The sequence below is a fragment of the Sorex fumeus genome, unplaced genomic scaffold, assembly GCF_029834395.1.
Source record: "Sorex fumeus unplaced genomic scaffold, SorFum_2.1 ptg000053l, whole genome shotgun sequence".
NCBI classification, from domain to species: domain Eukaryota; kingdom Metazoa; phylum Chordata; class Mammalia; order Eulipotyphla; family Soricidae; genus Sorex; species Sorex fumeus.
Genome location: NW_026606110.1, coordinates 946,657 through 974,286, shown reverse-complemented (window position 1 = coordinate 974,286; position 27,630 = coordinate 946,657). Strand labels below are relative to the sequence as shown.

At 56.0% G+C, this 27,630-nt stretch overlaps 1 protein-coding gene across 1 annotated transcript; it reads right to left on the bottom strand.

Annotated features, from left to right (window-relative positions):
- Positions 1-1,362: 1,362 nt before the first annotated feature.
- LAPTM4B (lysosomal protein transmembrane 4 beta) lies at positions 1,363-27,630 on the bottom strand. Its single transcript, XM_056124940.1, has 7 exons — positions 27,436-27,630; positions 13,929-14,040; positions 7,551-7,624; positions 7,201-7,323; positions 5,683-5,781; positions 4,918-5,013; positions 1,363-1,643 (listed from the first exon to the last, which is right to left on the bottom strand). Exons 1-7 carry the CDS (start codon positions 27,532-27,534, stop codon positions 1,566-1,568), a joined length of 681 nt encoding a protein of 226 aa, XP_055980915.1. The 5' UTR covers positions 27,535-27,630; the 3' UTR covers positions 1,363-1,565.

Below are 27,630 nucleotides of genomic sequence, written 5' to 3'. Positions count from 1 at the left end.
CCACACCAGCAGGGCGTTGGGGGAAGGCCAAGGTGCCTCCCCCAAGGCCAGCACGGGCCAGAGGCTGACGGCAGAGAGGGGCAGAGAGGCCTCGGCGAGGAGGCTGCAAAGGCTGGCCTTGGGCTCTGCACATAGGGGCGGGATGTGGTGCTTGACTCCAGGGATGCCCAGCACCAGCAGGAGAGAGCAGAGGGACACATTCTTTTTTATTTCTTAAAAAAGAAAAGAAATAGCAGAAAGGGAAAACAAAGGTGAGAAAACACCGAGACACGCTCCTTCTGGCTAAAATGAAAACCGGGTGAGGGACACCAGACACGGCACGGCACCCAGAGTCGCCCCCACATACTCAAGTGGGGGGCTGGGTCTCCACGCCGGCCTCCGGCCAGCGGCCCATGTTCCTTCCCAGAGCTGGGGACGGAGAAAGAAACTTCAGCTCGACGCCAGCTCAAGCCTCTGAGGCGGCCAGAACGCAGGGCCCGTCGCAACGTACGAGCTCCACAGGGGTAGGTGAGGGGGACATGCCCGAAACCTCTCCAGAGCCAACCAGACTCGGGCCCCCACAAGGGCTGCCATCCCCTGCCAAGCTTCTCAGAGGCACGCACGTCATGTTAGGGGCTGTGACTGTTAGAGGGGCTGGTTCGGCCTCCCCGAGAAGATTGTGTGAGTGAGCGAGTGTGTGTGTTGGATGTGTGCGCGCTTATGCGTGCCTGTGCCCACCGAGTGCCACGGGACATACTCCAACCTGCACAGCGTTGAAACCAAAGCTCTTCACTCTGAGACACCCATGCTCACTGCCACTGCAAGAGGGACAAGGACAAGGGTCACCTGACCTCAGCTGGAGCACCAGTAGCTCTGGGAGGCAGCCTGGCCCGTCCTCTGCTGAGCTCACAGACTCGCCGACCAGCTGGTACTCCAGGCCCTGTGGACCAGCCGGGAAGGGCGTCTTGGCCCACCTGCTGACCACAGGACCTTTTTTGCCAGAGACTGCGAAAAGGAGGGAACCACGGGCTGGTCACTGAGGAGTCTGCTCTGGACGTGAGGTGGGATGGCGAGTTCCCAGGGCGAGCGCGGAGAAGGGACTGGACACCATCCTAGTGCTGAGGTCCCACTGGCTGCCTGGGTGAAAACAAGTGGGCACCGCCTTGCTCGGCCACCTAGAGCTGTGGCACCAGCCTGACAGCCGAGGTCAGAGACACAGACGGGTGCATAGGAGCGCCAAGGGACTGCTCACGCAGGGACGATCTCGGTCAAGCTCCCGACCGGCCCAAGCCCCACCTGCGGGCGCACGTCTGCTCCACGGGACCCCACAGGGAGGCAACAGCGCACTCAAGCCTACCTAAGTGAGGCTTTATTATACACGTTCCGGAAACCAAGGGGACAGGAACTGGGGGCTCGTGCCAGGGCTCTGGGGCCCAGCAGGGAGGACGCAGGCTGCTCCGGTTCTGGGCTGACAGCGCAGACGCCTGCCACCCCCACGAGGGTCTCGGGCAGATGCTGGCAGGTCCACCCCGACATCTCCACGGAGGCCGAGGACAGCGCTGCAGCGGGGAGGCGGCCGGCCGGGCTCAGGCGGACACGTAGGGCGGGGGTGGCTCCTTGGCAGCACCACCGACACTGGCATCGTCATAGGGGGGAAGCAGCACCTGGGGGCAGAGAGACCGGGTCAGTGAGCGCTGTGCCCGCGCCCGCCCGCCCGCACGAGGCCGCAGCGAGTTGGCCAGCGCAGACTCGAGCCCCGAGGCCCTGGCAGCAGGGGCACAGACAGAACCGCCCACCCCAGCGGCCCCGGGGCACGTGCCCAGAGGAGTGGCGTCACAGGGCTCCAGCGTGTCCACCCCAGGGCTGGGCGCACTGCCCAACACAACACCCCGCGTTACCAGGGAGACGGGATTCCCTGAAGCCACATCAGCGGGCAGGAGAGAGAAACTCCAGTAAAGGTCACGAAATTTGACGTCACCGGGTGGGAATCATTCCAAATGGTCAAAAGTCCAAGAGTTGTCTCATATTTGGGCAACCGGACTCATTCAGGCATCTCTGCAAGGTGCTCCCAAGGACAGCCCAGGACCACCGAGCTGCCTGGCTAGCCAGGGCCCTTCCCGCCGGGTGCTCAGCCAGATGGCCTGTCCGCAATTCTGCAGTTGCCAAGACTGCGTTCCCCGAAGAATCCGAGGTGAGCTACGTCAACGTTCTCACACACTCTGGAACGCCGCTCCCAGACTCTGCAGTTACTTGTCTGGAGAAGTTCTCGACGGGTTCTAAAACACACTCAACTCCAAGGAGCCAGGAGTGGGGACACGGGGCGGAGACGTGCCCTGCGTGCCTGAGCCTTGGGCTCCAGCCCCACCACCACATCATTCCAAATGGTCAAAAATCATTTGGGATTGTCTGTCTCCCAGGGGAGAATCGTCTCTGGGCTGGACGGCGGGGACACGCAGGAGGACTGGGGCCCTCACCCACAGACACACCAGAAATCCTCAGGAATCTGGTAAAGTCAAAGTAAAACAAAAGGGGCTAGAGTGAGAGCACGGCGGGGAGGGCGTTTGCCTCACACACGGCCAACCCAGGTTCGATCCCCGGCATCCCGAGGGCCCCCCGAGCACTGCCAGGAGTGATTCCTGAGTGTACAGCCAGGAGGAAGCCCTAAGCATCGCCAGATGGGACCCCCCCCAAAAAAAAATCAGAAAAGAGCAAGCGCCACAGTTGGAATTGGTCCAGGGCACCCCAACGCCCAAGTAAAGGTGTCGCGTAGGACACCCCAGGGTGTCCCAGGAAGCAAGGATGTCCCTCAACAGTGGGCCCCCCGGAACCCGCTCCCTCCCAGGTGCTCTTCTGCCGCGGGGCTCCTCTGCTGCTGGCTCTCCACCCCGGCCAGAAGCGCTCAGCCCCGCGGGACCCCTCCCAAACCCCCTCTCCCATGCCAGCTCTAGGAATCTGAGCACGAACACGGCTCTGTCCTTTCTAGAATCACAAGGTCACCGCTGGAACGGCAGTCGCCAGTCTGGCCCCTGTCAGCTCTGTTTGTGTTCTCATCTTTGATCTCTGTCTCGACTTACTTTTTTTAGGTTTTGCTGGGGATGGAGTCTGGGCCCGCAGCTTGCAGGCCATGTCCTACCCGCTGTCCTATCTCTTGGGCCCCCTCTCAATGCTGTTGCAGGGAGGCCTGGGGAACTGCAGCCCTAGACGAGTGAGCTCGGGGTTCACATGGCAGCCGGGGCGCAGGGGGCTGGGCGGGAGACGGAGGCAAGGCCCGACATAGGGCGGCCACAGGGTGCAGCCGGGAGAGTGCAGCTGGGTGGGGGTGTCCTGGGCAGCTAAACACATGGGTGGGGGGTCTACAGCAGGCGGGGCTGGAAAGGAGCTTGGAAAGCAGCTGAGCCCCGGCTGGCCCTGGGAACAAGGCGGGGGTGGGAGGGTGGGAAGAGCTGCTGGCCCCGGGGCTGGGGACAGACTCTGGGGCGTCTGTCTCTGGGCGTCTGTCTCTGCGAGGAAGCCAACTACCGCCTCAAGCTGGAAAGTCAGGGAAATCCCACCGGAAAGGAGAGCTTCCTTTTCATTCTACACCGGGGGCGTGGGGGGCACGGCGGGGCACAACAGGGCAGCACACTGGCAGCAGCTCCCCGCAGCTGTGTCCCAAATGAGCCGGACGTGGCACTGGGCTCGACCAAGTTAGATGTCCAACCCTCTTTTCTCGCTCCAAGACAATAGCTGAACGCCAAAGAGCTGAAGCGGCTGTTTCTGCGAGGATAATCACCAATCTGTTCTAATTGACTCCGGTGGAAAAATCCTAACAACCGGCAAACGATTCAAAACACGTCCCACTGGTCACACAACTGCTGCCACCGAGACACCAGAAGGGATGACGGCCTGGTAAGAAAGGCGGGACGGAGCGGGAGCCATAGCTCAGTTGGGGAGGGCGCTGACCCTTGCACATGGCCGTCCCGGGTTCGATCCCCGGCACCCCGTAGGGTTCAGAGCCAGGAGTGACTCTGAACACTGCTGGGTGTTGGCCCAAAAAGCAAACGAACAAATGCACTGTCAGGATCTGACTGTGCGGCTCTGGCTGGTGGGAGAGTTGGGAACAGGCCCGAAACACAGGCCGCTCTTCTCGGCTCACGGTTTCCTCAGAGCACACGGACCACAGACAGTCACGCTGCCCCAACAGGCCTCTTCCCATTAGTTTCTTGGCTTTTTTTTTTGGGTCACACCCAGTGATGCTCAGGGGTTATTCCTGGCTCTGCACTCAGGAATTACTCCTGACGGTGCTTGGGGGACCATATGAGATGCCGGGGATCGAACCCAGGTTGGCCGCATGCAAGGCAAATGCCCTACCCGCTGTGCTATCATTCCAGCCCCAGTTTCTTGGATTTTTTTTTTCAAAAGAAAATCGTGAGGGCAGAAGAGAAGTATGGTGGAAGCTGTCTGCCCTGTTTCCAGCTGACCCCGGCCGGCTCAAACCCCCAGCACCAGCACGGCCAGGGGTCGCTCCTGAGCACAGAACCTCGAATACTCCAGGAGCAAGAAGGACGTGTCCCTCCCAAAGGCTTTCAAAGGGCTGGAGTCCCTGCACAGTCCTGGGGCAGACCCACACACACGTGGGAGCAGCCCCAGGGCCGGGCCAGGAACAGAGCCCCAGGCAGCGCCAGGTGTGCTTCAAACAGCAAAACCTGCCAGAAAGCTGAGCCTGGGGCAGCTGACGAGCCCCTTTAGTACAGGGTGGACAGTGAGCGCGGCCAAGTTATGAAACAGTACGGTCAGACCACAGACTATTCTATAGCTGGAATTACGAACGACAGCTTCCTGGGACCGTTCCTATGTCAAAAACGGGGTCAAGTGAGGACAACGAGGCAGCTAATGCAGCCGGGTCCCGAGCACTGGCCCGCGAGCCCACAGCAGCCACATCAGCGCCATCACACCTACCGTTGTGTCATTGCTGGTCACGTAAACCAGGACATCAGAGTTGTTGCGCCCGTTGATATACCGATAGCAGTTCCAGACACAGCTGATCAGGTAAACCTGAAAGTGCAGAGGCGGGATCAGGAACTTAATGCCAATGAAAAGCACAACACGGAACTTTTACACGCATCCCCGTCGATACGTGCATTAGCCAAAAAGCCTTTAAAAGAGGAGAAAAATCACAGCACTGGAGACAGGACTCTCTGATAAAGGCTTCTCCTGGGGTGGCCTTATTCTACCAACTTTCCCCAAACTGACCACCCCAGGGGGCACTGGAACAATTCTGGAACCACTGAGTCGTTTCTTTTTTTCTGAAACACAGGTAACTGCAGAAGCGCAGAGGCCCGTGTCACCTCTTGAGAGGGGGACTTCACACTTTGGGGGCGTCTCTGCTTTCCTCCCTTTAGAGAAGCCTCAATCTCTGGACTTTTCCTCTTCCTTTACTCCTGGAATAAACCTTTTTTTTTTCTTCTTCTTTTAAAGTAGGGCTGGAGCGATAGCACAGCGGTAGGGCATTTGCCTTGCACGCAGCCAACATGGCCGACCCGAGTTCGATTCCTCCACCCCTCTCGGAGAGCCCGGCAAGCTACCGAGAGTATTCGATATGCCAGACACAGTAACAACAAAGTCTCCAATGGAGACGTTACTGGGCCCCGCTCGAGCAAATCGATGAACAACGGGAGGACCGTGACCGTGACCGTTCTTTTAAAGTCAAACCCTCATCCTTACCTTGAAAGTCAAGATGATGCTGATGAACAGGAGAATAACAAAGACCAAGCAAGCAGGATTCACTGACATGATATCATCTTTGTAGGGGAAACTGGGAGGCTGCAAAGGACAAGCGTCTCGTTAGCCAACCTCACGCATCACGCAGGACTGTCCTCCGCTGGGCCAGGCGTGCGGTCAGAAGCAGCTCAAGCAGTGCCCTCTAAATAAGAGCCACAAGGGGCTACTGCGCCCTCCAGGGAGGCCCAAAACTCAATAAAAAAGGAACAAAAGAAGACTACAAAACTTCTAGCCTCGGAGAGACGGCACAGTGGAGAGGGCGTTTGCCTTGCGTGCAGCTAACCCGGGTTCGATCCCCAGAATCCCCCAGGAGTAATTCCCGAGTGGGGAGCCAGGAGTGACCCTGAGCACTGCCAGGTTTGACCGCACCCGGCCTGGCCAAAAAAAAAAAAAAAAAACAAACAAACAAAAAAAAAAAACTTAAAAAAAAAAAACTTAAAAAAAACTTCTAGCCTTTTCTCCCAGGGAAAAAGTAAAACCTGTGTGAGGCCGGAGCTGATCGGCTCACATTCCCAGCGACCACTCTCGAAAGCGCTAAACCACGGGCCGGGGATGTGGCTCGGGCACCGAGAAAGGAGAAAGCCGGGCCGGGTCCGAGTCCAGAAGTTGCAGCCCCTGCTCTGCACTGCGCTCCTCGGGCTCACTCCCGGGGGACACAGAAGGCCCCCAGCGCCACACACACCCTGCTGTTCCCCAAAACCAACCAACGAAACGACAAAGAAAAGAGAAAACCAGAGATTTGTGCGTGACCCCCGAAAGCTTCCTTTTGCAGTCCTACAAGACAAAAACTCGCAGAGGGCTGCGGGGTGGTGAGGCCCTGGGACAATGGGAGGGGACGCGGATGCTGGTGGGAGGTGGGAGCACTGCCTGCAAGAAGCCCTGCTGCCCACTGGACCGCAAGTCACGGGGACTCGGCAAAGCTTTCTGCAGGGACGGGGGAAGCCCTTCACTCGGCTTTTTCCTATACCTGAAGCACTTTGTGCAATGTGAGGGGAAAATCCGTAAAATACAGAGAGAAGGGTGCTGGAGCGACAGCACAGCGGAGAGGGCGTTTGCCTGGCACGTGGCCGACCCGGGTTCGATTCCCAGCATCCCATAGGGTCCCCCGAGCACCGCCAGGAGTAACTCCTGAGTGCATGAGCCAGGAGTAACCCCTGTGCATCACCGGGTGTGACCCAAAAAATGCAAAAAAAAAAAAAATACAGAGAGAAGGGGCCGAAGAAACAGGGTAAGGAGTAAGGCGACTGCCTTGCTTCACGCAAGCAACCAAAGCTCAGTGCACGGCACCCCAGAGCCCCCAAACTCTGCCGAGTGCAGACCCAGAATTAATCCTGAGCAGCAATGGGTGTGGCTAAAAAAACGCACGCACTGTGTATGTGTGTGTGTGTGTGCGTGTGTCTCTTTCAAGACCCAGCCCCCACCCCTCTCACGCTGGGAAGCCACACCGGAGGTGCTACCTACCAGCTGCCGGATGTATTCCTGGATGGAGTTTGGATACACCAGCACGGTGACGGCAACCAAGGCGTTCAGCGCAAAATCAAAGATCTGGTAACAGAAGAACGGGATGATCCAAGAAGCATGTTGCTAAACATCAAGAGAAAATCATACGTTACTGGCTGCAGTGTTACCAGACTTTATTCCGTGGCATCCAACGCGATCTTGTCTTATTCTGGAAGAAACGGAAACGCATTAAAGCGCCAGTCGAGAGCGAACTCAAGGAGCTCACAGGGCCTCGACGATGCCTGGTTCTGGTACCGCAGAGAAGGGACAAGCCAGGTCAGTCCCCAGGGCTCGCTCTGAGTCCGGCTCACCTTGTACGCGCCGTACGTGGCCATGGCACAGATCAGGATCATGAGGATAGAGATGGCGATCGCGATGCACATGTCTGCCGAAAGAGAAGGCACAATCAGGAGCGCGGCCGTGCTTCCACACCCCCCCCAGTCGCTCTCGAAAGCATCAGGAGATTCTTCAAGCCAAGTCACCTCCACGGCCCATTTGGGATTTAATGACAGCCGATGATGATAATAAAGCGGTGAGCACAGCTGGGTGTGCCCCCTCAGGGGGATTTTTAAAAAAAGAAAAAACACTTCGTTTTACGTTTAAAAAAATTTTGGGGGGGGCTGGAGTGATAGCACAGTGGGGAGGGCGTTTGCCTTGCACACGGCCGACCCAGGTTCGATTCCCAGCATTCCATATGGTCCCCTGGGCACCGCCAGGAGTCATTCCTGAGCGCAGAGCCAGGAGTAACCCCTGAGCATTGCAGGGTGTGACCCAAAAAGCAAAAATAAATAAATAAATAAAATTTTTTTTTGCACAAAATTAACCTGTCTCACACAATAGCAAATACTAGTGTTTTTTTTTTTTTTTTTTTTGCTTTTTGGGTCACACCCAGCAATACAAAGGGGTTCCTCCTGGCTCTGCACTCAGGAATTACTCCTAGCAGTGCTCAGGGGACCATATGGGATGCTGGAAATCGAACCCGGGTCAGCTGCGTGCAAGGCAAATGCCGTACCCGCTGTGCTATGTCACTCCAGCCCCACAAATACCTTTTATGTTCATCTGTTTTTTGGAACAAACTTAAGGGCTAGTGACCTTGCTTCACACGGGAGCCCTGGGTTCAATCCTCACCCCGCACTGTCCAGTCCCCCCCCACCCCTGCACCATCGGGAATGTCCCCCCAGACCAACAACTCAGGGAAAATGACAAAGTGACAAAACATCCTGTCACCTCTCACGATAAGACACTATTTTCTGAGGCTGGAGCGATAGCACAGCGGGTAGGGCGTTTGCCTTGCACGCAGCCAACATGGCCGACACAGGTTCGATTCCCAGCATCCCATATGGTCCCCTGAGCACTGCCAGGAGCAACCCCTGAGCATCGCCGGGTGTGACCCAAAAAGCAAAAAAAAAAAAAAAAAAAAGACACTATTTTCTACTGTTGAATGCTGATTTGAAGCATTTTCAAAATTCTACACTTATAAAGGATCATGTGAGTCACACTGAATTGCTGGCAAATACAATTGTTCCGACAAAGCTGGACAGCACAGCCGGGAGGAGCAAACTGGCCCACAGCAACCCTCCGTGAGGGTGCGGAGCACGGGCTGGGGAGGACTCCCAGAGATGGAGACCAGATGTCCAGAACCAACGCCATAGGGAACGCACACCCCCCCCCCCCCCCCGCCAAAATAAAGACAACAAAATTGATTCCATTTTATGTTTCACAGACTGCTGCACATAGGGTGCTGGTTACAGCCTGGGGTTTGGAGTGTCAGGAACTGTGTCTGCTGACCACGGTACAGAGGCAGGGAGCTCGCCTGCACACAGCTGCCCTAAGTTCGAGTGTCAGCACCCTCTCGGTACCTTGAGCCCCGCCAAGAGTGCCCCGAGTGAACCCTGGAGCGCCACTGGGTGTGAACCACAAACAAAACCAGGATTTTTCCAACAGGAACCCCAACAACAAGAGCCCCGGAGGTCACACTGTTCCCCAGAGTAAGTCCCTGCCCTGGTGGCACAGCTCAGCTTGGAAAGCACACTTGGAAACACACCATAGTCCACAAAAGACCAAACTGGAAAAGGTTCCCTGACCCTTGGTCAACAAATCACCGAGATCAACAGGAGTTCCCTATAGGTCTTCTCTTAAACCATCTATTTTTTAGTGGTTTTGGGGGTGCTGGGGATCGAACCCGGGTCAGCCGTGTGCAAGGCAAATGCCCTCCCCGCTGTACTATCACCCCAGCCCCAGAGTCTACGTCTAACTCTGCTCCCCTCCATCTCCTGGATTTGTCTCCTTCACCGGAAACTCGGCACTCACTACCTAATTCAGTTTCCCTCACCTTCCCGGACTAGTCGCAAGTCACGCGCTGATGTCTTCCTTCTATTCTCCCTACGGTCCGGATTACCCCCAGCCACGCACACAATGTGCAGGCACGAGCCAACTCAGCCTCTTCCGTTCATTCATTTCCGGACGTTTCCTTCCTCGGGCCAAATGTGTCTAGTTGATAGGTAAAATGAACTGAAGTGGAAAGACAGACCTTCTGCAGTAGCAGAAGTCACCGAGTGAGCCGTTCGCAATTAGTAAGTGTCTGCTATGCCCAGCAAAGATGCTTCTGGTTGGGGCTGGAGCAACAGCACAGCAGGGAGGGCATTTGCCTTGCACGCGGCCAACTCAGGTTCGATTCCCAGCGTCCTATATGGTCCCCTGAGCACCGCCAGGGTTGATTCCTGAGTGCAGAGCCAGGAGGAACCCCTGTGTGTTGCCAGGTGTGACCCAAAAAGAAGAAAAAAAGCTTCTGGTTAGGGTTCTCTTTGCCCCTCATTAAACTTTCACAAAGAGAACCCCAGAAACTCTATTCTAGGTGGTGCTGTTGGGGCCTGATCTCAACCTCAGCTCCCCTTCATGTGTTTGGGTGCCGGGGGAACCCTGTGGCACCAAGGATCCAGCAGTGCCAAGTACGGCACCAACCTGCCGAGCTCGCCTCTCCCCCAAAACAAGGGTTTTATCCACTGACACTCTGAGTCCAGAGACCAGTTCAACTTTTTAAAAATAGATTTTGAGGCGTCCGGAAAGATGGTGCAGCCAGGTAAGGCGTTTGCCTTGTGTGCAGCTCACCTGGGTCTGAACCCTGGCACCTCACAGGGTCTACGGCGCATCACCAGGAGCAATCCCTGAACACAGAGCCAAGAGCAGACCTTGAACAACGCTCCGTTGTCACCCAAAAACCAAAAAAGAAAGAAAAAAACCCAGAAAACCCACAATGGGGCTGGAGCAATAGCACAACGGGGAGGGCATTTGCCTTGCACCCTGCCGACCCAGGTTCGATCCCCGGCATCCCATAGGGTCCCCCGAGCACTGCCAGGAGTAATTCCTTTCCTGAGTGCAGAGCCAAGAGTGACCCCCTGAGCATCGCCGGGTGTGACCCCCCCAAAAAAGAAAGAAAGAAAGAAAGAAAGAAAGAAAGAAAGAAAGAAAGAAAGAAATTACATCCATTCCAAATGCTCTGGAATATCCACGACGTTACAAAACATTCCTATTTGTTGTTGGTTTTTTGGGGGTGGGGGTGCTGCGCACACTGGCAACACAAGGCTTACTCCTGGCTGTGCTCAGGGGACCATACGGGGTGCCAGGGATGGAGTCCACGTCGGCCATGGACAAAGCAAAAGCTCGGCACACTGGACCATCACTCTGGCGACCATCACTATTTATTTATTTATTTATTTGCTTTTTGGGTCACACCCGGCGATGCACAGGGGTTACTCCTGGCTCATGCACTCAGGAATTACCCCTGGCGGTACCTGGGGGACCCTATGGGATGCTGGGAATCGAACCCGGGTCGTCAGCGTGCAAGGCAAACGCCCTACCGGCTGTGCTATCGCTCCAGCCCCTCCTGTTACTATTTTAAAGCCCAACATGCCAGCAAGAGCTGAATGGCGCCAACACTGTCCCTCGGGGTCCCAACCCAGCATGACCTCTAGCAAATGGGGGGAGAGATAAACAGGGTTAGGAGACTGGACAGAACCACAGGGGTGCCCGTAAGAACCCATTTCTAGCCTTCTGGCCTGAGAAAAGGAAGCCCACTCCTGAAACAACGATCACTGCAATAGTCCTGCCACTCAGGGGAGCCAGGCCTGAAGCAAACACGAATGGAACCACCCGCGAACCTTCCTGGGAATCGAGAGGGACAGAGTTGTCAGGACAAGACAAGGGAAAGGTGGGAGGGAGGGAGGGAAGGAAGGAGTAAAGGAAGGAAGAGAGGGGGAGGGAGAGAAAGGCAGGAGGGAGAGAGGGAGAGGAAGGCAGCAGGTAGGGAGGAAAGGGCAGGAGGGAGGGAGGGAGGGATGGAGGGAGGGAGGGAGGGAGGGAGGGAGGGAGGGAGAGGGGGAATCCTGCAGTTCGCCCCTACTTGATTGGCTCTAGGGTACCGTGAGGAGTGGTGAGTCGCAACCGAAACGGAGCACTTGGGAACTGGCCTTGAGTGGGCTCGCGGGGTGGATGGCACCCCGTCAGCAACTAGGCATTGATTGCCAAGTACAGGTGCCCGTCAGAGGCAGCGGGAGGCAGCAGGGAACTGGGGACACGGGGAGAGGGAAGCAAGTGCCGGTGAAGGGAATGGTGCTGGAACACCGTATGCCTGACACTCAAGCATCAGCTGACTCCTCTGCGGTCCCCTGGGGAGACAGTGGGTACAGCGCCTGTCACGTAAGTGGCCAACCTGTGTTCAATCCCCGGCACCCGGTGAGGTACCCTGAGTCCTGCCTGGAGCGATCCCTAAGCACAGAGCCAGGAGTGAGCCTCGAACACCACTGGTATGACCCCCAAATTCAAAATAAGATAAAACAGCATCAGGGTGGTGCTGGCAACGCTTGGGAGCTACTCCTGGATTGGTGCTCAGGGATCAAACCCAGGAGTCAGGTCCCTCCAGCCAGCCCTCTCTGGGAGCAGACTGAACATCCCCTCCCCTTGCAGGCAGCGCCACCCAAAGGCCACCCAGAAAACGTTCAGGTCCCCCAGACCCCGCGGGTTTCCCTAACAGGACCCCCTGCAAGCTGACAGAGTCTGATCTGCTAAGTCATTTCTCCAGGTCTAAAGAGCTAACAGGCCACGGTGATGGCGCAGCTGATAAGGCACTTGGCTTGCGGCACCCAGCCCCGCTTCGATTCGGTCCGAAGTGATCCCTGAGTGCAGCGCAGGAGTAGGTAGACTCACGAGCACTGCTGGGTGTGTCTCAGCAATTTGAGGGTCTCCCTCCAGTACTGTGCTAGGGAATCCACAGGGTGGGGGACGGGTCCCAGGGCATCCTCAGACAAAGCCCTGTCCTGTTTCGAGGATCAATATTTCTTTTTCCTTTTTGGGTCACAGCTGGTGATGCTCAGGGGTTACTACTGCTGGCCCTCGGCTCAGGAATCACTCCTGATGGTGCTCGGGGGACCCTATGGGATGCTGGGAATCGAACCCGGGTCGGTCACGTGCAAGGCAAATGCCCTCCCCACTGTACTAGCACTCCGGCTCTATCAATACTTTTAGAATGGAGTGAGATAACGATACAAAACAGGCAAGACACATGCAAGGCAAGCGTCCTACCTACAAAACAGTGATTTAAAAATTAGTAATTTGGGGCCAGCGGGCAGGACATTCGCCTTGCAGGCGGCCGACCAGGGTTCTATGCCCTAATTCCCACACGATTTCTGGGCACAGAGCCAGGAATAATCTGAGCTTTGCCTGGGTGTCACACACACACACACACACACACACACACACACACAAATAAAACATTTAAATCTTAGTCCTATACCAAATTCCTCCCTGGCGTTCTCTCTTTCCAGTCAATTTTTTTTTTTTTTTTGCTTTTTGGGTCACACCCGGCGATGCTCAGGGGTTACTCCTGGCTCATGCACTCAGGAATCACTCCTGGCGGTGCTCGGGGAACCCTATGGGATGCTGGGAATCGAACCTGGGTCGGTCATGTTGGCTGTGTGCAAGGCAAACGCCTTACCCGCTGTGCTATTGTTCCAGCTCCCCCTTTTTTTAAAATTCTTTTTGGATCACACCTGGCAATGCACGGAGGTTACTCCTGGCTCACGCACTCAGGAATTACTCCTGGTGGTGCTCGGGGGACCCTATGGGATGCTGGGAATCGAACCTGGGTCGGCCGCCTGCAAGGCAAACGCCCTACCCGCTGTGCTATCGCTCCAGCCCCCTTTCCAGTCAAATTTAAAAAATAAATAAAAATAAAAACTGATTAAGTAAGGTCACAGAGGTGGCTTCAGTGAGTGCACAGGGGGTGCGATCCCGGGCATAACACGGCCTCCCCAGCACCACCAGCTGCAGCCCAGCGGGCCCCAAAATAACCAAACAAAACTGAAAACCAGGTTGACAGAAGACTGTGCGGGAGGGGAAGGAAATCTTAATTTAGACTGCTGCCTTTAGTAGAGGAAAAATACAAGGCAGGACACAAATATCTGTTAATCTGATTTGTATCTATGGAAGGAAAGTTAAGTCCCGATTTTAGTGGCTCCCGGAATCAATATTTGCAACTTAGCAAGAAAAACTAGCAGCCCGGCTCCCTGCCCTTGAAAGCAGCGAACTGGGCTAGAGACCCAACAGGCGGGAGGCGGGGTCCCACAGGCCAGCCCCGCCCGGAGAAGACAGCAGACCGGGCCCCAGTCCCCACGGCCGGTGGCAGATGTACTCACTGGCATCATCCATGAATTCAAACTCCTGCCCGAGCTCCGAGCTGGAGAATTGGTAGTGGTCTGGGTTGGCCAGGGCGCTCAGCAGGATCAGCAGGACCACGGCGTTGACCACCTGTGGAAGGGAAAGGCCGACTGGTGAGGGCTCCCCGGGCTCCAGCAACTACAGGCCGGGACTGAGTGGGCCCTTCTGGGATCAAGGGCGGGGGCACAGGAACATTTAGTGCCATCAGCACGGTCCCACCACAAAGACTCCGGGCAACAAGCCCTGCCACACACACACCTTCCAGTCTCAGGTTATACGATTCCTGCCTCGATGTCCCTCAATGCAGTCCTGCCATAAAACGGCCGAGAAGCTCCTTTCTGTTGCTCCTGTCTGCCTGGTCCCCCAGTGTGCTACGTGGCCGAGAGTCTTCCTGTTTCAAGTGCTCGGTGCCTCTGCTTAGGCCCAATCTCAGCCAACTGCCTCTCTGTGGGCCTTCCAGACGCTCATTGGCAAAACCTCCCTGCTTCCTGGCCCGCGATGGCCTTGGGTGTGACCAACACCCAGAAGGTGGGAAATCCCGCCGACCTCAAGTTTAAACCAGCAGCAGTGCCCCTGCTGGGGGGACACCCATGCAGGTACTCCGCCGACATCCAAGGATCGGCCCGGGACACGGGGCCTCGCAAGTGCCCGCCGTCCTGTTGGGCCCCACGCCCCACGCTCACGCACGAGCTGATGAGCAAAGGCACCTTTGCTCTCCCAGCCAGAGCCCAGCCCGTGTCCGGGGAACTCCAGGCACCACCTCTAGCAGCTCCCGCCTCTGCCCTGACTTTTGGTGCTTGTGATTCAAGGGGACAACATCCGGGCTGTCTCTGAGTCCTGAAAGAACTCAGTTCCTTGGTTATCCCCATTTTACAGATGAGATCACCAAGGCTCAGGAGGTGAGAACATCGCGCCTAAGGCTGAAGGGGTAGTACAGTGGGGAGGGCAGGCACTCGACTTGCAGGCAGCAGACCCAGGCTCCATCCCTGGCACCCCCTAGGCCATCCCCCTCCCCGCAGCCTCACCAGGGGTGATCTCCTAGAGCAGCCCAAGAACCTCTGGGTGTGGCCAAAAAACCAAAAATGGAAAGAAAGAAACCGGGCCAGAGCGAGAGGACCGTAGGCAGGGCCCCTGTCAGGCACAAACATGACAGACCCGGTTCAATCCCTGGCATCCTGACGGTCTCCCCGACACTGCCAGGAATTCCAGAGCACAGGGACAAGAGTAAGCCCTGAGCACTGCCAGGTGCGTCCCCTCAAACCAAAAAGGCCCCAAGGGAACACTGTTCAAGCTAAGGCAGCTCACAAAGGGGTGGGAATCTAGGCGTTCCAACTCCAAAACCCGGGGCTGGAGCGATAGCACAGCAGGTAGGGCGTTTGCCTTGCACACAGCCATCCCGGGTTCGATTCCCAGCATCCCATAGGGTCCCCTGAGCACCGCCAGGAGTAACTTCTAAGTGCAGAGCCAGGAGTAACCCCTGTGCATCGCCAGGTGTGACCCAAAAAAAAAAAAAGCAAAAAAAAAACAAAAAACACCAAAAAACCAACTCCAAAACCCCTGTCGACACTCGCACCTCGTACCTGACTGTTTCCAAGCTCCCCATCATCCCCCCATCTCCCGCCCCTGGCATCCCACAAGCTGCTGATTCTGGCGCATCTCCATTTCACTTTGTCTGTGTATTTTGGGGGGCACAGCCAGCTGTGCGCGGGGCTGGTTCCTGGGTCTGTGCTGAAGAATCACTTCCTGGGGCCGAAGCGATGGTTCACACTGGGCAGGGTGTTGGCTTCGCACGTGGCCAACCGGGTTCAACCCCCAGCATCCCACATGGTCCCCTGACCACCGAGAGCGGTGATTCCTGAGTGCAGAGCCAGGAGGAAGCCCTGGCCATTGCTGGTGTGGACCAAATACCAGGAGGGAAAAAAAGAATCACTCCAGGCACAACTCAAGAGGATTCAAGTGGGCGCTGGGAAGCTAAGCGAGGTCTCCCACATGCAAGACAAACGTCTTTGGGGTTTATTTTGGATTTGTGGGTCACACCCGGCAATACATAGGGGTGACCCCTGGCTCTGCACTCAGGAGTTACTCCTGGCGATGTTCAGGGGACCATATGGGATGCTGGGAATCGAACCCGGGAGGGCCACGTGCAATACCTGTTGTGCTATCGCTCCAACCCAGCAAGACAAGAGGCTTAATCCTGTAATGTCTCTCTCTCTCTCTCTCTCTCTCTCTCTCTCTCTCCTCCTTTTCCATGTCTTTCCTTTATTCCTTAATCTTGGAATGTTTTGGCATTAGACACCCGTGCACCAACTGATAGGGGAGGGTGCTGGTTAATTTTAGAGCCCAGCTTCTTAAAACCGAGGGTCATATGATTTACGTGGGGTTCACCCCCCACACCCTGCAAAAAAAATAATAAAATCTTTAAAGATTTCTTAACAAGGCTGGAGTGACAGTACAGAAGGGCACTTGCCTTGCACGTGGCCAATTTGGGTTTGACCCCTGTTACCCCATATGGTCCCTGAGCACCGCCGGAGGTTATAACCCCTGAGCATTGCTGGTGTGACCCCAGAACAAAAAATCTGCTTAGCTATAAATCTCTTTATGATGTGTCATGGGCTGGAGCGATAGCACAGCGGGTAGGGCGTTCGCCTTACAAGCGGCCAACATGGCCGACCCGAGTTCGATTCCTCCGCCCCTCTCGGAGAGCCCGGCAAGCTACCGAGAGTATTCGATATGCCAGACACAGTAACAACAGAGTCTCCAATGGAGACGTTACTGGGCCCGCTCGAGCAAATCGACGATCAACGGGAGGGCCTTTACCTTTTACCTTTATGATGTGTCATAAGTATATATATATATTTTATAGTATGCCTGTTTTACGTACCCAGATACCAAGGATCATGTAACAGTTTCTCATAGAGAAAGGGGTCACAGAAAATTCAACAAGTCCCATTCCAGAGCACCGAAGTCCCCAAATTTATCTGGTCTATCGCACCTCATTGGGGGGGGATGATTCTACAGCTTAATCGATGGCTGAATAAGTAGCAGTACTCCTACATTAATGAAAAAAATTAAATAAAAATTTCTAGAAGTTATTTTAACACAGTGCTCCCCTATAAGTCCTTTTTCTAGCAAAGTTGCCTCCTTCAGATGCGCTGAGACTAACACCCACCTCCCCCACCCCATTCAGAGTCTGGGGAGGGAGGGGAGGCAACTAGGGGCCAACATCACTTGGGGACACACTGTTCTTGGGTTCAGTAGCTCGGAGCTGTGAGTGGCTTATTTTCCCGAGAGCTCTTGGGGCGGAGAGATGGCACAGCAGGCTAAGGCGCTTATCTGGCACGCAGCCACCCAGGCTTAAACCCCAGGCATCCCATATGGTCCCCCGAGCATGGCCAGGAGTGACTCCTAAGCACAGAGCCAAATAAAAAGAGGTTAGAACTAGGTCCGCAGTCACGGCGTTTTGCCTTGCATCCGGCTGAGCCAGATTCAATCCCAGGTGGGGCTGAAAAGTACGACCCCAAAGAAACAGCCATCAACCGGAGTATGCACACCCAACAACATGACAGAACCACAAGAAACCAGAGTATGCCATGGAATACTCAAGTAGATGCTCCCAGCAGGTGTCTGAATTTCCGAAGACCCAAGGGCCCGGGAAGCGGCGCCGAACCCCAGAGCACTGTGCTCTGCTTGCCCGAGTCCTGGGCTCCACTGCAAACATGGGAGCGGGGGGAGGGGGCGCCCTCTGGGCACTGCTTTGTGCCCCTGAAAGGGGTGGGAAGGTTGGGGAGCCGTGCAGTCGCTCTCCTGGCCCTGCGCCCCTCTCTCCCTGCTCCTGGCCAATCCCATGGCCCGTTCAGAGGATGCGGCAGCAACTCCGCGGGGACAAGGCTGAGCGCAGAGACCCTGCACGCACACGAGGCCCTGGGCTCGGGAGCTGGCCCCGGCCCCGCCACATCCACAAAGACCTGTGCCGAGGAATGCTTTGTAGAACAGCTAATCCCACGCAGGCACACGTCTGGCAAAGACGTTCTCTGAACATTCGATAAACTGTAAATAATCCATCCCGACGTACGTCTTTCTCCTTGGAAAGGGTATGAGACCAACAGTGGACGCGAAGGAGGGCAGCTGGAATGACGTGAGCCTGTTCTGGGGCTGGGAGAGTTTAGAGGGGAGTTACACTGAGCAACCTAGCCACGGGGAGGGCCAGATCTAGCCCGGGCACCGTGTGCTTTCAGCTCTCAGCCAGGAATCACCCTGAGAATCACTGTTCCTCTCCCCCTCACCAGAAAGTCTTAAGTAATTCCTGAGGGCAAAGCCAGGAGTAACCCCTGTGCATCACTGTGTGACCCAAAAAGAAAAAACAAAAAAAGAACACTACAAAAGCAAGATATTTACTGTTAACCTGAGGAGCTTGGGAGAGTTAAAACGGGGGGTACGGGGAGAGAGGGTGTTTGCCTTGAAGGAGTAATTCCTGAGCACAGAACCAGGAGTAACCCCTGACTATCACCAGGAGTGGCCCAAAATGGAAAAAAAAAAAGAGAAAGAAGAAAATGGGAAGCATGGCAGCAAGTGCATCTTATCACACGGATCAGCCGGGGATTTCCACAGCAGAGGCCTGTGCGGGGACACGGATGACTGCGATCATTATGTAAGACCGGGATTGTTAGCTGGGGATCTGGCACACTGCTGAGCGTGCGGGGTGGACCCAGGGGACCTGATGGGCTTTCCCGCGGTTATGAAACACAATCAGGGCAAGGTCAAACGCAGTCAAGGCCCCGAGGATGCTGGGTAAGAAAGAAGCACTTCCCAGAAGACAGAGCGGAAATCACTCAATCACCAGTTCTGACCCAGTCTGAGGCTCGCCACAAATGAGACCCATGTCCCAGCAGGCCAAGACGAGGGCGCAGATTACGCAATGCCCACGGCTCAGCCAAGCACAAAGCAAGCCGGAACACCCGTACCAGGCAGCCTGCCCTGCCACGCCGGAGGCTTCGGCCGACCTGCCCCAGGAATCAGCAGGGAACTCTTCCCTTCGGGGTCGGCTTTTTGGGCCACACACCTGGCGCTCAGGAGTTACTCCTTCTGCACTCAGGAATTACTCTTGATGAAGCTCAAGGGACCACGGGGAATGTGGGGGGTCAAACCCAGGTTGGCTGCACCCAAGGCAAGCGTCCTCCGGCAATACCATCTCCCGGCCCCCCAACGGTTCCTTTCTGTTAATTCATTTCCTCGGGGTCACCTCTTTCCCTTCGTTCCCTGGCTCTGATGGTGCATTATTGATCCAACCCCTGTCCGATCACTGGAGTGGATCAGGCTCTTGTACCCTCCTCAGGGGATCCCGAAATCTAAGAGAATGGCCAAATAAACTCACGACCAAATAACGAGAATCTAATGTAAGCATTAAAGGGGTCTGGAGAGAGCACAGTGGTCAAGATCCTTATGCCTGCCTAGCAAGTCACTGACCCCTGTCCAATCCTGGTGCCACAGATGGCCAGTGCCCCAAGCACTGCCAGTGGTGAGCCCTGAGCTCAGAGCCTGGAGGAAACCCTGAGAGCACCCCTGGGTGTCACGGCCCCCTGAAAAAAAAATTCCAACGTAAAATATTTAGGAAGTTGTCACAAGACCTGATTCTCTAAAAAGAAAACAACTGTCAGATGAACAATGATAAACCCAGCCAGGCGTTCCATTCACATCTTGGACACAGAAGAAATGTCATTCACATCTTGGACACAGAAGAAATGTCATTCACATCTTGAAGAAATGTCATTCACATCTTGGACACATCTTGGACACAGAAGAAATGTCAGAAGAAAGGTAAAATAATGGCTCGGGCTGTCCGTAAACCAGGTAACATAAACCGATCTTCCAGCTGAGAACAATGATCCAGGCAAAGAAAACCACATGACAGGGCTGAGGTGGCCAGAGCCGGCCAGCAGGGGAGCGAGCGGGAGGACTGCCGGGAAAGGGGGGCACGAGCCCCCAGGCCCAGCATAAAACCCGGAAGGGGCCCCAGCCTTAGAGTAAGGTGAAGGGCGAGGAGGGAAGCCTTCCCTGGACGGGGCCCACGTCTGCAACTACTCGAGCCCTGATGTTAAAGGGAGCCCCGTTTGGGCTGGTTAGATCAGTGGTAAGGCGCCTGCCTTGCATGCAGTCAACCTCGACTTAATTCCCGGCAACCCTCTGGCTCCAACCAAGCCCCTCGAGGAGTGATCCCTGAGTGCAGAGCCAGGAGTAAGCACTGGGTGTCCCCCCACCAAATGAAAAGGAAAATGGAGGAAAAGAGACCATTTTATTTAAAATTTTTTGAATTAAACTTAATTTTTTTTTTTTTTTTGCTTTTTGGGTCACACCTGGCAATGCACAGGGGTTCCTCCTGGCTCTGCACTCAGGAGTTACTCCTGGCGGTGCTCAGGGGACCATATGGGATGCTGGGAATCGAACCCGGGCCGCCCGTGTGCAAGGCAAAAGCCCTACCCGCTGTGCTATCGCTCCAGCCCCTAAACTTAATTTTTAAGCTCAAGCAAAATCATCTTAAACACAGTAGCTCCTGGAAAGGCAACAGGCCGCAGCCCCTCCTTTGTCTTTCCACATTTCATCATTTCACTCAGGCACGGGGATATCAGGGCTCTGTAGCCGACCTCACTGACCAGCATGCCCGGCAGTGCCTCCCTCTCTGTCCAGAGAGGCCTGGCCACAACGGACCCCACAGGCCACTTATTTCTGGAGTCAGGCCTGGCTGCAGCTTCCTCCCACTCGCTTCATTCCAGCTTTCCCTCCAGTGTTTTAAATTTTTGGTTTTGGGGTCACACACACCTGGCCGTGCTCAGGGCTGACTCCTAGCTGTACTCGGAGTTTACTCCTGGTTCTGTGCTCCTGGAGCACTCCTGGTGGTCCTGAGGGGCCACACATCGAGCTGGAATTCAAACTGGGATTCAAAGGAGGGCCAAGTGTGTGCAGGGCACTCTCCTGCAGGGTTCTCCTGGCGGGGGAGCAGGACGCCAGCCACTGGAGCACCAGCCAGGAGAACTTCTGACGTGGCCTCTCTCCTGGAACGTGACCCAGGTGGGGCTGAGGGTGGACAGGACTGGAAGGAGCCCGGTGGCGGCCTTGGCCACGCCGACTCCTTGTGCATTTGCTGGCCGGGCTCTCCCGGCGGGCACCATGACTCCAGGGGCCACAGAGCCCACGAAAGCCACAGCCCCTGCTTCTAACGAGCAGCCAGTGGCTGGGAACTGCACGGGCCAGCCCTGGGCTCTCTGTTCTTTTTCTTGTGGGTCTTGCTGCGCTCAGGGCCTCCTCCTGACAGTGTGGGGGACCATGGGAGGTGCAGGAACTGCGAGGCAGACACCTGTTCTCTTGATTCCTCCCTCCCCGTGGTTTGGGCACTGGCCTTCAACCCATGGATTCCCCGCCCCCCCCCCCCCCCCAGCACTCTCAAGGTCATTCTATTAAGTATTTGCTTCAAAAAAAAAAAAGACAAAGTTCCAAAAGGCGCAGGAGTATTACTGCAGGGTTACTTTTTAAGATCCTCCAAACCGTTTCTCTTCCTGTAAGTCTCAAATTCTTTGACTCATCCCTCTGCAGGCAACAGGGTGCCCAGGAAAATTAACCTCAACCAACCCAGACATTTCACAGTGTTCGCATGCACTTGTGACTAAGTCCAAGGGAATGAGCCCATCTCAGACCTAAACTCAGCAGCATGTCCTGACCCTGCACCCCTGGTATAGGTTGAGTCAGGGGCAGGGACGAATAAGTTTGTCCAAACAGAACAAATCTCAGGAACTGGCCTACGTATTATGGAATGAAGAGAATGGGTAGGTGGGAATGAATGAATGAATGAATGAATGAACACACGAGGCAGGAGTGGAGCAAAGAGGACAGCCGACCGTGCTAATCACTGAAGCCAGTTTCCTTCGGATTGTACACACATCGGATTGTAATGCAAAGTCTCTCTGAAGCAGGATTAACAAGTTTCTCTTTGATTCTGAGGAAAAAAAACACATTTTTAATCGACTGAACAATAACAAAAAAAAGGAGCTCTAGCTGGCAGAGTTAGGAAGCAGCGGACTGGATATGAGACGACTGTAAACAGCCAGGCGAGCACTGACTCAAGCCTAAACAAGGAAAATGGGAGCAAAAGTGAGAATCAGGCAGAATCTGGCCGGAGCGGCGCGGAGGGCGTTTGCCTCGAATGTGGCTGACCTGGGCTCGATCCCCGAATCTCATATGGTTCCCTGAGCACCGCCAGGAGTACTTCTTGAGTGCAAAGCCAGGAGTCACCCCTGAGCTTCGCTGCGTGTGACCCAAAAAGAGGGAGGGGGAACGTGAAAGCAGAGGGGGCGAGGGGGAATGAGACAGCAACCCAGTTCAGCAGGCAGAGCACTACTTGCACAAAACCAATCCAGGCTCAATCCCTAGCAGCCACATGGTCCCCTGAGCCCCTGAGCTCTGCAGGAGTAACTCCTGAGTGCAGAGCCAGGAGTAAGCCCTGAACACAGCTGGGTGTACCTCCACCCCCCCCCAAAAAAATAAGAAAAATGAATTCCAGAAGACTGCGTTGCTGCTTCAAGATCTTTTATACCAATACCTGATCAGCGATATGCAAACACTCACAGCTGTTCGTCAGGAGGCATAAGGAAACGCACACTTCAGCCAGTGAGCCCCCAGCACCCCACCAGGATGGCAAGACCAAAGGCTCACAGGGGGGAAGAGCTGGACACCGTGCTGGCTGGAAGGCCAGGCCAGGGCCACCTGCCAGCGCGGGGTGGCCCTTTCCCACAAGACTATAGATACCAGGTGGACGCTGCGAGTGAGAGGGGACCCTGACAAGACACGTCAGCCTGAGTGCAGGGTTAGTCCCAAGGCATGATGGCTAGATGCCCTTCGTTGTTCCAGAAACTAAGGTCTGGGGGGCCAGAGAAACCCCTAAGCACCACTGAGTGTGGCCCAAAATCCAAGGGAAAAAGGAGAAACTGAGGTCTGGTAAGACTTTAACAAGCATGGGAACGGCAGAAGGGTGCCCCCTCCTCTCGGCAAAGGAAAAGCTTCCAGAGGAACAAAAGACGACGATAAGAATATCATCAAACGGGCCAGAACGATAGCACAGTGCCTTGCAAGCGGCCGACACAGGTTCAATTCCTGCCATCCCTTATGGTCCCCCCCGCCCCCAGCACCGCCAGGAGTAATTCCTGAGTGCAGAGTCAGGAGTAACCCCTGAGCATCGCTGGGTGTGGCCCAAAATGCAAAATAAATAAATATTTGTGTGTGTGCGCGTGTGTTGTGTATCTCACCAAAACCTCAAAACTCTTCTGTAATCGAGTCCAAGCAACAGACTATCTTACCTGTCTGCATGAAAGATCCAAATTGGGCCCGTTTGGGAAAACATAAAACCAGTTTCTGGGGTCATGGGCCTCCACTTTCGATGTGATTCTTTACCTTTCAGGGTGCCCTTGGGCCTCCCCCTCTGGGAAAGTCACATTTTCTCCTGAACACCATTGTTCTTAGTGTTACACGCAAACTCCCTAAAGGAAACCACTTCACTGCACTATAACCACCCCCTGAAATTCTAGTCCTGGGGGAGACGAGTATATGGGAAACCTGGGCAAGGCAGGACGTTCCTTTTCCTGCGAAGAGCAACCCCCGCCCCAGAGAACGGCCTGGAGGACTCAGGGCTGGGGCCACACACCTTGTGGAAAAAGGACCAAGCCTGCTGAGGAGGCTGGCGGGACTTGAGCAGTATACTTCTCGGGGACCAAGGTGGGTCAAGAATGAGAGCAGGGGGGCTGGAGTGACAGCACAGCAGGTTGGGCGTTTGCTATCATTGGGCCGTCCCGGGTTCAATTCCCAGCATCCCATAGGGTCCCACGAGCACTGCCAGGAGTGATTCCTGAGTACAGAGCCAGGAGGAACCCCTGAGCATCGCTGGGTGTGACCCAAAAAGAAAAGAAAAAAAAAGGTATGAGAGCAGTAACATTCCATGGGGCAACTATCACCCTGCGCCCCCCACCCCCCCAGCACTTCTCTGGAACACTTCAGGACCCCTCAGTCACCTCTGCCCCAAACAGCAATTTCTACCTCTGGTAAATAAACTGCAAGCTTTGCAGTGCTCCATCTCCAGCACTCTGAAAAACTACTCTAAACAACGAAACTAGTCCTACACGATTCCCCATCACCACCAAACTGGAAACCACCCAAATGTCGACCATCTGTCAACAGAACAAACCAGCAGATTCAAACCACACTTGACAATAAAGATGGAGAAAAACAAAAGAATGGTTGTACTCCATGGAAACAAGTTGGAAAATCTCCTTGAGGACATTGGAGAGAGGGGCATTAACTGGGTCCAGCAAGAGGGAGCTCTCTGGAGCTTTGGATGTTCTCTGTAGGGCAGTTTACACCAGCTCGATGAAACACACACCTCCCATCTGGGAATATCACCATAGGGAACATTCGGGAGCAATAGCAGGTTCCATCCTGGCATCTCATAAGGCCCCCCAGGCATTATCAGAAGTAACTCCTGACCGCAGGGCCAGAAGTCAACCACCAGAGTATCACCAGGTGTGCCCCACCCACCAGCAAAAAAGGGGAAAAACATGGGTCTGGTGAGAAGTTCAGCAGGTAAGACACCTGCCTTGTAAGCACCCGCGGCCCGGGTTTCATAATGCCGGCATCCCATCTGGGCCCCCAGCCCCTCCAGGAGTAATTCCTGAGAGACCCAAAAACTAAGACAAAAAAGAAAAACAAAAGAAAGCAAAGATAATATACAAGATCCTACATACAAATTTGAAATGCTTTGTCACCAGGCTGAAGGAGAAATTATTCTTTCACACCTCTTTAAAAGTTTGGATTGGGGGTGGGGGCGCTGGAGCAACAGGACAGCAGGTAGGGCGTTTGCCTTACAGGAGGCCAACCCGGGTTCGATTCCCAGCATCCCATATGGTCCCCTGAGCATCACCAGGAGCAAGTCCTGAGTACATGAGCCAGGAGTAACCCCTGTGCATCACTGGGTGTGACTCCCCCCCAAAAAAAGTTTGGATTTTTTTTTTTTTTGCTTTTTGGGTCACACCCGGCTATGCACAGGGGTTACTCCTGGTTCTGCACTCAGGAATTACCCCTGGCGGTGCCCGGGGGAACATATGGGATGCTGGGAATCGAACCCGGGTTGGCCACGTGCAAGGCAAACGCCCTCCCCGCTGTGCTATCTCTCCAGCCCCAAGTTTGGATTTTTTAATGGACAGTGGGGAGGGCTCTTGGGGGTTCCCTTAGATCTCCTGCAGCACAAACAACCCCCTGGGCCACCTCCAGAGCAACCAGGAGTCATCCCTCAACACAGCCAGGTGTGGCCACAAAACAAAACAAAGTTCCCTTAGGATCGGGGAGGTAACAGACTGGAATCCCCAAGAGACCCCCAGGAAAAACCTTCAAGTCAGGAGTCTCACCACCCCAAAGAAAGCTAAGTGAAAATCTTGGATAATCCAATTAAATCCCGCTATGAATGTTGTGGTCTACACTGTTTGACGAGGATGGAGATCCCGGTCACAACGCACCACACGGTTCCAGCCCCTCCAGGAGTCCTCCCCGAGCAGGCCGAGGGTACCGTGAGGCTAGGCTTCGCCTTAGTGAGCACACATCTCTGAGAGAGCTAACCGCCTCTCAAGAGCCATCAGCTTCCCAGGACTTGCCACGGGCACCTGGAACCAGTCGGCAAAGTGTTCCCCCCTTTTATCGGGAGCACTGCCGGGAACAGAGGCGTGCCCGGAGCCCCGGCCTCGGCCTCTGGAGAGGCGGCGCGCGCCCAGGCCAGCCAAGGCCACCCTTGCCTATCTCCCTCATTATCCACAGAACAAAGGGTGAGCCAGAAAGCCCGGCCGACCGCCCCGACTCTCTTATCTGCAAGCCAGGGACTCTCCAAAAACTGTACCACCCCCAAAACCACCCAAAGTTTGCCATAAAGGGGCGGGGAAAGAAAGGAGGCTCAATTCCAGGAAGCCCACAGAAGCCTGGCGGGAGGGCCCCCCCCTTCAACTGTGCAGGGGCCTGGGGACCTGTTTGGGAGCACTCTGCATTCCTTTGTTTCATCCCAGGAGCCCGTCCCTGCCGCCGCGCTGCTCTGGTCTGGCTGGACCACTGCCAGCAACTGGCTCAAGGAGATTTATCTGTGGGGCCCAGGGAACGTCATGCCTTTGCCTAATGCGGTGCCCTAGATTTCAGAGTTTCAGCCACTGATGCGCTTCCGAGACTTCGGATAACAACATTTTCAGGGAGGGCACAAGGTATTAGGAGGCAAGTCTGTCCGGATCACCTCGAGAAGCCACCTATGAGCCTCTTGCCATGACCCTGACTTTCCCTTAGCTCTTTGCTCTACTTGGGACAACACAGTAACGTTCTACCTGCATTTATGTTGCCCCAAAGAGCTGAGACCCCTGAACGACTTCCCGGGGCTCCTTCGTGGCTACAAGAAATGAAAGGGACCTGAGCGAGAGGACAGCGCTGCTTGCATGCATTGGACTTGATCGCCGGCACCCCAAACGGTCCCCAAGCACTGCCAGGAACGCTCCCTGAGTGCAGAGCCAGGAGTAACCCCTGCGCACCAGAGGGCGTGGTCCAAAAACAAATCAATTAAAATCAAATGCGTCACACCAGGACTCCCACGTGCCCACCGGGGACAGCACACCGGGTACACCAGCAGCGACGGGGTCCCAGCTTTCAGGTCGGTCCTCAAGAGTGCAGGATGCGCCCTGGCTCAGGGGCTGCGCCCCACGCTGCAGCGCTCGGTGCGTCTCGCGCGTGGATGGGGAGCGGGGAGGTTCCCGGGACCCCCAACCAGAGGCATCGGGGGCCGGAACGATGATAGTCCAGTGGGCAGGGCGCTGGCCTGGACTCGCAGGCCACGTGGGTTTGCTCCCCAGCATCCCAGGTGGTCCCCGAGCCCCGTGACGAGCGATTCCTGCGCGCAGAGCCAAGAGGGACCCCTGCGCATCGCTGGGTGTGACCCCAAAAGGAAAGCAAGACACCCAGAGGCGTCGCTCCGCCGTGGTCCGGTCCAGGCGTGCCAGCCTCGGCGTGGGGCGGACACCGGGCAAGACCCCCGGAGGCTCCCTCGGCCCCCGACCCCCGATGACCACTGCGTCTCCTTAGGAAATGCAGAGCGCCTCCCCGGAGCTGAGTCCCCGGTGCAGGCTAGGGTTCGGGGTCGGGGTCGGTTCGGGTCCACCCGCCGCGAGGCGAGGGGCAGCAGACCCTCTGGGACCCCCACCCCCACCCCAACCCAGGACGCTGGAGGGTGCACGCAAAGGGGCGTGCGGCGCGCGCGGGGTCCGGGTGCGGGCGAGCGGGAGGGCGCGTGCCCGGGGGACCCCCCGGACCGGCCCGGGGCGCGGGGGGCGCGGCCAGGGCGGGGCGTTTCCCCCGGGTCGGGCGTCCGGCGGGGCTCGGGCGGCTCCTCGGGGACCCCCAGGCCGGGGGTCGCGGGCCCGCGGCGCTCACCAGGTACCAGGCGCCCAGCAGGATGGTGCCCGTGCGGACATGGCAGCAGAGGCAGCAGCTGTTGGAGTAGAAGCGCGTCCAGGGGGCGCCCATCTTCATGGCTGCCGGCCACAGGGCCGCGAGCGCGCGCCCAGCGAGTCGGGGGTCGTCGTGCCGCGCCGGTCGCGGTTGCCCGGGGCCGCGTGCGTCCCCCGC

What these genes read in the sequence shown, in the direction of transcription:
- LAPTM4B (XM_056124940.1), bottom strand. Translation starts at nt 27,534, where the DNA reads ATGAAGATGGGCGCCCCCTGGACGCGCTTCTACTCCAACAGCTGCTGC. An exon ending in TGCTGGGCGCCTGGTACCTG is followed by an intron (nt 14,041 to 27,435) that starts GTGAGCGCCGCG and finishes TCCCTTCCACAG; the next exon opens with GTGGTCAACGCCGTGGTCCT. An exon ending in GCATCATCTTGACTTTCAAG is followed by an intron (nt 5,014 to 5,682) that starts GTAAGGATGAGG and finishes CTGCACTTTCAG; the next exon opens with GTTTACCTGATCAGCTGTGT.